A 12,207-nucleotide genomic window follows, 5' to 3' on the forward strand; every position below is an offset into this window, starting at 1 on the left:
ATTCGGCTAAAGAAATATGCAAGACGAAAGTCATTACCAAGAAAATAAATAAAGAACCTCCCGCCCCTTGCCGGGTTACTAACAAACCCGTCTGGTGATCAGATCAGAAGGCACCTGTCCTTCCCGCCTCGGCTCTCACACCCACGCAGGCAGACCAGGCTGTACGCTGTCCACACACAACCGCTGCCCCCCTCCTATTTTTACGGATCTTTTTTCGAATGGTTTTTGAGCAACAAACCCGACCCTAAACCGCAGAGCCAGCTGGCCCCCCATTTTCAGGATTACCGCCTCCCCTCCTCCTGCATTTGGCTGAGCGTCTCCGGGGCACCGGTTCAGAAAAATTCCACGAGCAGGGCAAAGTTGCGTTAGTATATAGAACGTCAGACGTGTTCGTTTCTATCTTGCAAAGCTGGGGCGGGGGGCAAAAAGTGGAGCCTACAGCCCTGTGAAAAGTTGGGGTGGGCAAACCGAGGTCTAGGGGTGGCAATTACTCCCCTTATCTGATAGCTTGTGATGCCCCTGGCTGGCTCCATCTATCCAATCATTATGGTCTTTATTTAATGCCATGAGTATTTTGCTGTCACTTTATAAATCCTAAAACCTACAGCTGGGGAATATGGTCTCAAAAGTCTTTATGTTACTTAACTCTCTAGGTTCCACCACATCCCCAAAGCATCTGAGAGCCTCACCTACATTAACAGATGGATTCTCAGCTTGCTCGTGTGGGGGAGTATTAACTTTACCTCATTGGACAGGTGGGGAAACTGAATCACTGAGCCATTAAGTGACTTGCTCAGGCGGCTGGAGCAGAGCCGGGAATCAAACCCAGATGTCCTGTGTCCTACACCAGTGATGTAACAACAAGACCCTCCTCAAGGGTTCTGCCTTCAACCATTTGGACCTTAATGCTATTGATTTTCAGAGATGCCGCAATTCCCCTTCCATAGCCCCACAATCACATACTCTAAGCTGGGGGCGGGGGAGACAGGGCAGCATTTCGGACCGTCGCTGGGACATTTGCAAACGTTCAGATTGGGAGGGGGGAATAATCCATCCGGCTCAGAGCCGGGGGCTTGGTCTGGAAAGTGAGCTGAATTGTCGGCAGTGAGACAGCTGTGCAGTTGCTTGGTGCAGATCTCCCCAGAAGATTCCTTCTGTGCTTCTGCCCCGGGGCTCTGGGTCATCCAGAGCAGGGGCCCACTCCGGACGAATCCATCACGGGTTTTCGGTGGGAGCAGGTGAGGCAGGGCATGGGGTGGCTTCGTCTCTTTCAGGTAGGGCATCGGAACCCTGCTGATTTTTGTATTGTGCTCCGGTGGTCCTGGGAGGGGCCTGATCTACCGCGGCACCAAACTTGCCAGTCGTTTCCTCCGAAATTCTCCCCCCCTCCTCCCCCGGCCAGCCAGCCCCGAAATAACAAATCAGTCTTTGCTGGGGAGCAGCTGTGGATTCTCGGTGGGGAATTAGTGAGTTAGTCTCTAAGGTTTATCCAAGAAGCCCACTGAGCCCATCAGTGGACACGCCTCCTGCCCCGAACCCCAGAGACGGGTTAAGGGAGAATCTGATGCTCTAGCCCAGGGAGGTGATGGGCTCCGAACCCCCCCACACCCTCGTCCCCACCCCGCTGGCCTTGTGGGGAACGATGAAGAAAGCTGGCCAGGAACGCCTCTGTTCCTGAGCCAGTTGGTCCCTGTCGAGATTTCCCCTGGCCTAGGCCAGTGGGGACAGACGCCCCGAGCTGCCTCCAGGCTGCAAAGGGGTCTTGCAGGTTGCTGCTGGAGGCGGTGGCAGGCACCTCTCAGCTCAGGCTGGACCGGGAAGGCGGATGCAGCCTGGGCATGGAGCGGGCAGCTGGGTGAGGAAGGGAGAAATGCGCAGGGATGGAGGGAGGTGCCAGCTGCCATCCCCAGATCTGTGCACCTCCGGCGGCGTGCTTCACGCTGCCCTCCTCATGCCCACCTCCCTCTGCCGGCTGCCGGGATCTGGCCCCAGGCACAGCCCTGGGGCTGGCTTGAAGGGGGACCTGGTGCCCACTCTGGGCACTAAAGTGGCTGTGCTTGGTATCCTGTGCACTGCCCTGCCTTGGGCTGCTCTCTCAACCCTCCCCATGGCCACCCTAACCCTTCCTGGGAGGAAATGGAGGGTCACTGCCCCCCAGCCATGTGTCCAGGGCAGAGAAGGGTCCTCCACTGGGGGTGCCCCTCAGGAATGCCTGCAAGAAACTCTCTAACTCTGGCAAAGTTGGGTAAAACTCTGGGGGAGGGGGGAGGGGACGTTCAACAAGCACCCAGTTCCCTGCCTCACCGCCCCCTACTCTCCCGAAGACAGGACTGGAACGCAGGCAGGGGATCCGGGTTCCTTGGCTTTGAGATGTTGTGGCTTGTGCAGGAGGGAGGGCGGAGGGGAGGCGGGTCAGCAGTGCCCTCTGCGTGGGGGCAGGGTGGGGAGGCCTTCCCTCCCAGCATGTCGTCCTAGTAAACCCAGCTGACGGGGACCCACTGGGGCTCTGCCCGCAGCCTCTCCAGGGCCTCCTGCAGCTGCTGGAATGTCCACTCCAGGTTGTCGTTGACCAGGCTGAGGTCAAAGTAGTGCCCGTAGCCACGCTGGATGCGGCAGCTCTCATCCACCGTCCGCTTCAGATCCGCCTCCTGCCCAGACACAAGCCCGGATGCCACCCGTTAGCCTTGCCCCGGAGCTCTGGGCACAGGGGAGGCTGGGTAATGAGCACACGCCTCCAGGAAGCCCGGGGTCCCGAAAGAGCTTTGCAAAGGTAGGCAGAGGTGCAAATGAGGCAGAGTTCGCTTCACCCACCACTGGGATGCAGCCACCTTTGGTGAGGAGCACAGCTACAGGGATCCCAGTGCTAAGAGGCATCTACCTCTGGGGTGGAGCGTGGCAGCCTTTTATACAGAAATCCTAGAGCTGAGATGCAGCTACCTGTGGGGAGGGGCACGGCAGCCTTTTGAACGCCCCCCCAGAAATGCTACTCAGCCCTTTGGGACAGGAGGTGAAGACGGATCCTGTAATCAACTGAAGACAGATGGGGGACTGAGGGAGGCAGAATAGGATGAATTATAAGCCAGGAAAGGTTCTAGGGGCAGGGACAGCGCCAGGCACAATGGGGCCCATGTGCAGAAAGCATCCGTGGGAAATGTAATGATTGGCAGCTGGAGCGGCACAGCGCCCTCTAGTGCCATGCTGTGGCACTGCACGCAGCACAGGCTGGCGAATCCCAACCTCGTTCTGTCTTCCCCCAGGGGCTGCCCACGCCAGCCCGCCCCTGCTTCGCCACAGCCTGGGTCAGTGCAGCCTGGCTGGTGGGAGCAGGTGGGGCCAGTCTGCCATTCCCTGGAGGCCAGCGGCAGGAGCTGCGTGGGACCACCCGCCGTGCCAGCCATCAGAGCGGGGGTAACAGCCCAGCTCTCCTGGGTGGCTCTGGGAACGGACCGCACCGTGCACTTGGCGAGGAGATCGCCCTGCCGACCCCTCCGGATGGAGAGTCCGACCTGCGGCCACGTTCAGGGAGGCGCTGGAGGGGGAAGCGCTGAGCACCTGCCTCTAAAGGGGCCATGAAGGCCACCAGGAAGCACCAGCGGGGAGGAGCACGCCCTGATCCCAGTGCATGCCGCACATGTGCTTGTGGACAGAGCCATGTGCATACCTGGGCACGCCCCGTGGAACCCGAGCCTGCCCCAGCTCAGCCATCCTGGGTCATGTGGGCCAAGGACAGAGATGAAAGTAAGCCGGTCCAGTCCGATCCGGCGTACCGGCAAGAACCGGTACACAGCCGTCCCGGCAGCAGCCTTTCAATCGCTGCCCGAGCCCCGGGGCTCCCAGCCACCGCCACATCTACCGCTACCATGAGGCTCCGGCAGTGATTTAAAGGGCCCGGGGCTCCCAGCCACCACTACCGCAGCCAGAGCCCCAGGCCCTTTAAATCTCGATTGAAAGGGCCCGGGGATTTAAAGGCCCCGCCTCTTCTGGTTGAGGCCCCACCCCTTCTGGTTGAGGTCCCGCCCCTGCTCAGGACTCCAGCGTACCGGTAAGTCCTTTAAGTTATTTTCACCCCTGGCCAAGGACATGGCGTGGGCCAGGTGATCGGGGAAGGCCCTGTGACCCCAATGTCTCATGGCACCACGTGAGGGAAGGGGGGCTGGACCCCCTGCTCTCGTGGCACCATGTGGGGCTGGCGTGGACTCACCGTGAGCTGCTTCGTGGCCACGCCGCTCTCCAGTGCCGCCTTGTTCATGGCTCGGAGCGTCTCATAGTCCGGGGCTTCGATGAAGACCACGTAGGGGACGAATTCGGCTGTTCTCAGCACTTTCACCGCCTGGATAACACAGAGCCAGGCTGTCAATGTGGGCCTAGGACCAGGGACAGGTGTGAAGGGGGACCATGCAGCCGGGGGGCTGGGAATGGGACCCAGAGCTTTTTCCTGCTGCTCAGAGCCAGCCCTGGCGAGTAGCGACCAATAACTGTTACCAGCTATGGCCATGGGGAGACAGCGTTTCCCGATGGTTAGGCACTAGGCTGGGAACCAGGAGACCTGGGTTCTACCCCTGGATCTGTCACTGACCTGCTCTGTGCCTCAGTTCCCCCTCCCACCGTTTGTCTTGTCAGCTGCATTATAGGGCAGGGACCCTTCCCCTGCGTGTGGGCACCGCCCACTAGGTGTGTGCCCAGGCTCAGCAGAGAGGCCGGGTACTCAGTGGGCCCCGGACTGCGCTCCCCTCCCAGTCAGGGCTGGGGCAGGTGGCTGGGGTGGGTACAAGAGAAGCTTGCCTCGTCTTTGCTCAAGCTGTGGCCATTCTCCAGAGCTTCAAGCCCGAGCTCTAACCTCCCCTCCAGTATAACTAGGAGCTTCCCAGCGGGGCCTGTCCCCGTAGCGCGAACCTGCGGGTTCACATCCAGGATGCACATCTTGCCGGACTCCACCACCTCATGGATGGAGTCGATCTTGGTGCCGTAGAGGTTCCCCTCATACTCCCCGTGCTCCAGGTAGCGGCCAGCCTTGATGTCCGCCTCCATCTCCCCCCGCGACACGAAGCAGTAGACCTGGCCGATCCTCTCCTGGTCCTTGGGCTTCCGCGAAGTGTCTGCCAAGGGGCACGGTAAGCGCGAGTTACAGAACGAGCGGAGAGGGGACCGGACCGGAACCTCAGACCCAAACACCCCCCAACTCCGGGAACCCAGAGAGCCAGTGCCACGCCCTGGGACCCTCCCTGTAATGGGCAGAACCAGAAGCCCAGCTCCAGACACCCCCCAACTCTGGGATCAAGCCGGGGGATCAGCTTGAATCAAAATCGTCATCCAAAACTTGGGAACCAGTCCCCAGCCCTCGCTGTGCGGCTGCTCCGTCTCCCTACACTGGGCTGAGCCAGAACCACACGCCCAAACACCCCCAAACTTTGGGAAACGGTAGATCTAGCTGCCACCTGGCTGAACGGCGTGACAGGGTCGGAAGCCGCCAAGTCCTGCCTTGCGATCTCAGGGACAGCTCGCTGGATTTCAAAGCACTTCCGGGGAGCGGCCCGTCCCACTGCACCCCTCTTGGGGGACTTTGTCGCCTGCAGCCCATCTGGCAGCAGATGCACCCCACGTTCCACAAGTGGAGGATTCATGGCCTGCCTGCGACGGGGGAGGTATCATGCCCCCACCCCTCCAATGACAACAGGCAGAGGGTTTGGAGATCGGGTCAGCAACCTGCCAAGTATCTGGCTGCTTCTTGGATCCCCCTCGGGCCCGGCCACCCTCATTTGCAGTCTCAGCACGGCCTGCTTCCCTTGTTCAGGCCGGGACTGGCACCAGAGCCGGCCGACTCAGAGACTCCGTTCCATGGGCACATGGGGGCTGGGAGGACAGGGTGGGGGGGGTGATTAACCAACCAGATCTCTCTACGGTTCAGTGTTCGGGATCAGATTCGGTCTGACTCTGGTTTCATCCTTATTTAGCACACACACATCCTGGCTCAGTTACAGAGGGATAGCTCAGTGGTTTGCGCATTGGCCTGCTAAACCCAGGGTTGTGAGTTCAATCCTTGAGGGGGCCATTTAGGAATCTAGGGCAAAAATCTGTCAGGGATGGTACTTGGTCCTGCTAGTGAAGGCAGAGGGCTGGACTCAATGACCTTTCAAGGTCCCTTCCAGCTCTATGAGATAGGTATATCTCCATATTAAATAAAAACATCTCACCTCACACAGCCTCCTGCCACAGAGCCCAGGGATGTAGATGGAAGGCAGATGAGGTGCAGGGTGGACTTTTCCCCACCATGGGGTGCTGCTCCATTACAAACAGGCCTACCTGAGCCCTCACCTCCCAGGCGATTCTCCATAGGACCCCCCCGCCCATGCCCATCACACCCACAAGCAGTGGCACAGCGGCAAGCCAATTCCGATGAGCCTGGAGGGCTGGAAAAACCTTGCTGTGCAGGACACGCTGTCCTGGCTCCTAGCCAGGCCCTGGGCCAGCGTCAGTCTGCCTGGCTGGCTCTCCAGACCCTGTGCTGAAGGACGGGGCAGGGGCTTTTCGTCCCCAGGGTCTGACAGCTGCCCTGCCCGGTGCTCCGGGCGCCTTCATTCCAAACCTCCGAGTGCATCCCCCAAGGGCCGGCCGTGCGTGGGGAAGGGATGCCCACACCGGCCGGCCGCAGGGCACGCTAAGAGGACCCAGGGGCGCAAGTCACATGAGGCCAGGCCACGCATCACACTCAGCACCAGCCCCCTCTGGAGCAGGGGTCAGATTAGGGAAAAGAGATCAGGGTTAGCACTGGCTCCAGGGGGCAGAGCGCCCCTCCCCTGCTCCCGGCAGGGGTGGGGGAGGCAGTCTTTACTCACACGGGATGGTGGTCCCGTAGCGCGCCTGGTCCGACATGATGAGCTTGTTCTTCAGGCTGCGCCGCCCGACGCCCTGGGCCCCGATCAGCACCAGGGTTTTCCTGCGGAACGGGGGCATGCGGGCCACCTCCTCGTAGATCAGCAGCTCGTGCCGGTCAAACTCTGGGCAGGAGAAAACAGTCAGCACCGGTCGGGGGACGGGGCAGCATGCAGTGGAAGGGGGAAGGATAATTTTGGGATTCGGAGCAAGATCCGGACTAGGAGGCAGGAGGAGGGGGAAGCCCGCCCAGGGCGTGGGCAGCCTGGGGCCCTCACCTGCATTTTTCGTGGTCAGGTACATCATCCTCTTCTTCTTCTTCCCGCTGATGCTGCCGCACAGGGCACCTGCGGAGAGCAGAACGGACTCGTTCAGCCCGGCGGGAAGCAGATGCTGCCACAGACAACCCCAGCAAGGATCGGGGTGCTGGCCTGGCTGGAGATATTCCCCGGGTTTGGGGTGTCAGGGCAGTGCCACTGCAAACCCCTAGGAAGCAGCCAGGGTTTGTGGGGGCTCATCACCCCCCTGCGGGCACTGGGCACCAGGCTGGGCGCTGGCCTGGCTCAGGGCCCTGCCGTAGGAGACAGGGAGGGTTTGGGCAGCAGGGCACCCCCGCAGCATTCTGGGGATGGGGAGCAGGGCCCTGCGTGCACTGGGGCTGGCCTGGGGCATCCCTGGGCGCCTCCTACCGGATGTGGGGGGGACTTCGAGGTCGCGCTTCACAAACGCCTTCCGCTTCTCCTCCAGCAGCTGGCTTGGGATGAGGCCGGCGCTGCCGCCCTCCACGTGGCAGGCCTGAAACGGCACCCGGGCATGGTGAGCCAGCCAGGGTCCCCACAGCCACCACCCATCATACGGGGGCCCCTTACGGGCCCCACCCCCAGAGCCCCATGCCGGGGGCCCACCAGGGCCTCCACCCTCTGGAGCACCCCTGCCCTAGGGCCACCCACAGCCCAATTTCCAACCCCCTCCAGGGGCGACCCACAGCCCCATCACCACAGCCTCCCTCCCCCGCCCTGGGGCCACCCACAGCTCCCTTCCAGGGAGCCCCACCCACCCACAGCCCCCATCCCCAAACCCTCACCCTCCATACGGCTGCTGTTGAGCTCCATGGCCGCCCTCAGCGCCATCCCTCGATCAAACCAGCAATGACCATGGGGTCCCCTCGTCAGCCCCTCCGTGCCTTGGGGATGGGGGGTGTTCCATGTGGCATGACTCTCCCCACCTCCGTAACCCGTCCCTCCCATCCAAGCCATCCCAGGGTGCAAGGCAGTACCCAGTCACACCAAGCGGTGGGGGATTCGGGACCACCCGGCGGTCCTCACCTGCCACCAGTTGGGGTCGTCCTGGTTGACGATCTGCAGCAGGTCCCCGGCCGTGAATTTTAACCCTGCCTCCTTGCAGGGGATGAGGTTATCGCTGGCCGGGTCGTAGTCAAAGTGGGACTTCACAAACACCTACGGGGAGAGCGGGGCGGGGGGGGGGGGGTCAGCCCCAGGCAGGGAGAGCAGAGGGGCCGAGCTCTTTGGAAAATCCAGGCCCCGCTGGGCTGGGCCGAGCACCTGGAAATCCATTTCCCCACTCCCTGGGACGGGTTGGAGCCGGGAGCGGCTGTGACAACCGGCCCTGCTTGTGAGCTCTGCTGTGAAAAGCCAGGGAAAGCGCGTGACAGAGACCAGCGGGTCTCAGACTGTGGGTCGGGGCCCTGTTGTAATGGGGTCACCAGGGCTGCTGTTAAACTTGCTGGGGCCCAGGGCTGAAGCCAAAATCCAAGACCCACCGCCCAGGGCTGAAGCCGTAGGCACCGACTTCCCATCTTCCCAGTGGGTGCTCGACCCATCCCCTCGCCCTGCCCCAGCCCCACCTCTTCCCGTACCACCCCCATTCCACCCCTTCCCCAAAGTCCCCTCCCCACCCCGCCTTTTCCCACCCCAGCCCTGCCCCCACTCCACCCCCTTCCCCCAAGTTCCCGCCCATGCCCTCCCTCTTCTCTGCCTCCTCCCCCTCCCTCCCAGAAAGTCCTAAGCGCCGCCAAACAGCTGTTAGGCGGCGGGGGGGGGGGGCAGGAAGCGCTGAGAGGGAGGGGGAGGAGAAGGAGGCAAGGCGGGGGGAGCTTGGCTGCCAGTGGATGCGGAGCCTCACAGCACCCACGGAGTTGGCGCCTATGGCTGAAGCCCTCAAACTTCGGGGCCCCCCCAAAGCGGGGGTCTCAGGCTTCAGTTCCCCTTCCTGGGGTCTTGTAGTAATTTTGGTTGTCAGAAAGGGGTCGCGGTGCAATGAAGTTTGAGAACCCCTGACCCAGCCCAAGGAACAGAGCTGGGAGAGACACACCGACTTAGACCGGATGAAACAGCCTCCGGCTCTCACTCAACGACGGGGTCACGGTTATGCCTGGTACACGAGAGGAGCCGAGGACCAGAAATCAGTGACCCAAAATCGGGGTGTCGGATATGAGGCCTAATTGGTGGACCCAATAATGAGGGGGTGAGATAGTCCACCCACCGCTCCCTCTCTCATAAGAGATTGGCTTAGCCAGCCAAGACTGCGCTGCTGTGATCAGAAAAGCAATGCCCTAAACAGCCCCACATGGCTACAAGCGTGCCAGGCCTCGTAGCACCTGGCCAGGCCTCGTACCGGGTTTTTCTCCAGTCATGAGGTTGCAAGTGAAGTCGACCCCACAGAGAGAAGCTGCATTTTCCAGCTTTGCTGTGCGTTCCTCTCTCCTTTTGTGTTTGTCTCGGCTTGTCATCTGAGAAAGGGGAGCGGATTTTATCCAGCCCATCCCCACCAACTTCTCCTGTTGGCCCCGCACGGGACGCTAATCACCACCTTGAACACCGTCCAGGAGACTGTCGGACCTGGGGTAGACTCTCCCCAGCTCGAGGGAACGCTGGAGGGTGTCACAATGAAAGCCTGACTTCAAACCTTACTCTTCAAATACTTCTTTTCTGCACCTTTGCTAAAGGGGGCCCAGGGTTTCCAGCGGGGGTTCGCCCTGGGACTGGCCGGCTGATGTCTTGGTACACCAAACCCTGTCCGAGTCTGACGCTGTTTGATGTTGGGCAGTGACTGGGTTACAGTAACGCCTTGGGCCCACAGTGTCCATCTAGATACCTAGGACAGACCTCAGGGTAAAGCCTCCGTCAACTCCCCATGTGCGGGCCCAGCCGGGCCCCTCCATCGCTCCCCAGACTCTCAGCTATTGATAACAAAGAGTCTCAGTCCAGGGCCGCCCAGAGGATTCAGGGGGCCTGGGGTCTTCGGCGGCAGGGGGCCCCCGTCGCCGAATTGCTGCCGAACCCTTCGGCGGCAGGTCCCGGAGCAGAAGGACCCCCCACCGCCGAACTGCCGCCAAAGACCCAGAGCAGAAGAAGCTCCGGGGGCCCAGGCCCCGCGAGAGTTTTCCGGGGCCCCCAGAGCGAGTGAAGGACCCCGCTCCAGGGGCCCCGAAAAACTCTCGTGGGGGCCCCTGCGGGGCCTAGGGCAAATTGCTCCACTTGCCTCCCCCTCTGGGCGGCCCTGTCTCAGTCTAGCTGTTATGGCTGCAAAGAAAACCTTGGACAGGCGAAAGCCAAGCGGAACTGATTCCTGAGCTTGCCCCGCCGGGAGCAGCGGCCGAGGGGGGGCCCCCACGGAGAGCAAATGTGAAGGGGGACCGGGGGAGCCCCATCGGGAGTAGGAGTGGAGGGGGTGGCTGGGGGGGCCCCACCTGGATCAGGGGTTAAGGGGGGGCTGGGGAGCCCCTCCAGGATCAGGGGTGAAGGGGGGCCCACAGGGAGCAAATGTGAAGGGAGACCGGGGGAGTCCCATTGGGAGTAGGGGTGGAGGGGGTGGATGGGGGGGGCCTGCCTGGATCAGGAGTAAAGGGGGGGCCCCCACAGGGAGATGTGGAGGAGGACTGGGGGAGTCCCATTGGAAGTAGGGGTGGAGGGGGTGGCTGGGGGGGCCTGCCTGGATCAGGGGTAAAGGGGGGGCCCCACAGGGAGATGTGGAGGGGGACTGGGGGAGTCCCATTGGAAGTAGGGGTGGAGGGGGTGGTTGGGCGGGCCCCGCCTGGAGCAGGGCTGGAGGGGGTGGTTGGGGGGGCCCCGCTGGAACGGGGGGGGGCTGGGGAAGATGGGGGAGGACTCTGCCCTGCTCTCCGCTGTGAGGTAACAAGCCGAGACAAGCTCCAAATAGCAAATGGAGACACGGGGGCCGGAGCTCAGTCCATCTCCCGCTCGCCCCTCGCTGCCAGGTGCCTTCCGGTGCCCAGGCCCCGCAACGTATGACGCTGAGGGAGCAGATGCCAGGGCCGGCTGACAGGCCCCCCTTTGTCCTCAGCCGGGGGCGGGGGGAGAGAAACGTGTCCAGAGAGTCAAAGGCAGGTGACGTGTGCTCCTGTCTGCATCGCGCAGCTCTGCCCTCATGCCCTCCACCCCAGCTCCGTTCCTGCCAGGCATTGGCTGGCAGGGGCCAGGCGAGCAGGCTGGAGTGGGGTGGGGCAGGCAGCGCTGGGACAATGTCTTGGATACAGGCTAGAAGGGAAGATGAGCTGCCTGGAGGAACAGGCCCTGATCCCCCTAAATCTCTCCCCCTCACACACTGTGCCTACCCCAGCCAACCCCAAATTCAACCCCCTGCCACGCCTGCTCTGCCCACCCCTTAAATGTATTGTCCACCGCCACCACCATGCCTTCCTCAGCAACCCCTTAAATTCCTCCCCTGCTGTGCTGATAACAGCTGGGCTCTATTCCCAGGCCTGCCATGACTCCTGGTGTGACTCTGAGCAAGTCTCACACACACACGCGCACGTGCCTCAGTTTCCCCCACCTGGATAGCACTTCCTGCGGCCACCACCCAGGCGAGGCCATGCAGCCTGTGCAATGGGAGCGGGGGGGGGGGGGGGGCGCTCAGCGCCTCTGGAACCCTTTCAGTGACACGTTGGGCCCAGCCCTGCCCAGACATATGCCACATGGTTCCCGGGGCAGCCCCGGGCTGGGTGCAGAGCCGGGGTCACGGAGCAGAGCTGGCTGCAGTTCCTGACACTGGGGCTGGAGTTGGCCCAGTGCAAAGCCCACAGGATCGCAGAGGGCGTGAATCAGGGCCGAGCAGGGCCACACCTTTCCCACCCAGCCCGCTGGCTCTCTCAGGGGACGTCTACCCTGCAGCCGGAGTGTCATTTCCAACTTGGGCAGACATCCCCATGCTGGCATTGAGCGAGCTCGTGGGCTGGAAATAGCAGCGTGGCTGCAGCCAACCGTGCGGCAGGAGGGGCCAGCCAAGATCCTCACATAATCCCCTGACTCCAGGACCTGGAGCTTTGAGAAAAAAACACCAACTATTGCAGCTGGCAAC

The 12,207-nt window shown here is 61.9% G+C and overlaps 1 protein-coding gene across 6 annotated transcripts in view; it reads right to left on the minus strand.

The window, feature by feature from the left end:
* Nucleotides 1-328: 328 nt before the first annotated feature.
* The window catches only part of MPP2 (MAGUK p55 scaffold protein 2), a 43,568-nt gene continuing 31,689 nt past the window's right edge, over nucleotides 329-12,207 (minus strand). For all 6 annotated transcript variants that reach the window (XM_042844491.2, XM_005301944.4, XM_065577362.1 and 3 more), the window contains 7 exons: nucleotides 8,196-8,327; nucleotides 7,560-7,665; nucleotides 7,149-7,217; nucleotides 6,834-6,995; nucleotides 4,894-5,096; nucleotides 4,202-4,330; nucleotides 329-2,648 (listed from right to left, as the gene is read on the minus strand). In XM_042844491.2, the coding sequence (XP_042700425.2) occupies nucleotides 2,472-2,648; nucleotides 4,202-4,330; nucleotides 4,894-5,096; nucleotides 6,834-6,995; nucleotides 7,149-7,217; nucleotides 7,560-7,665; nucleotides 8,196-8,327 (978 nt within the window). In that variant the 3' untranslated portion in view covers nucleotides 329-2,471. The remainder of the gene's footprint in view (nucleotides 2,649-4,201; nucleotides 4,331-4,893; nucleotides 5,097-6,833; nucleotides 6,996-7,148; nucleotides 7,218-7,559; nucleotides 7,666-8,195; nucleotides 8,328-12,207) is intronic.

The sequence above is a fragment of the Chrysemys picta genome, chromosome 24, assembly GCF_011386835.1.
Source record: "Chrysemys picta bellii isolate R12L10 chromosome 24, ASM1138683v2, whole genome shotgun sequence".
NCBI lineage: Eukaryota > Metazoa > Chordata > Testudines > Emydidae > Chrysemys > Chrysemys picta.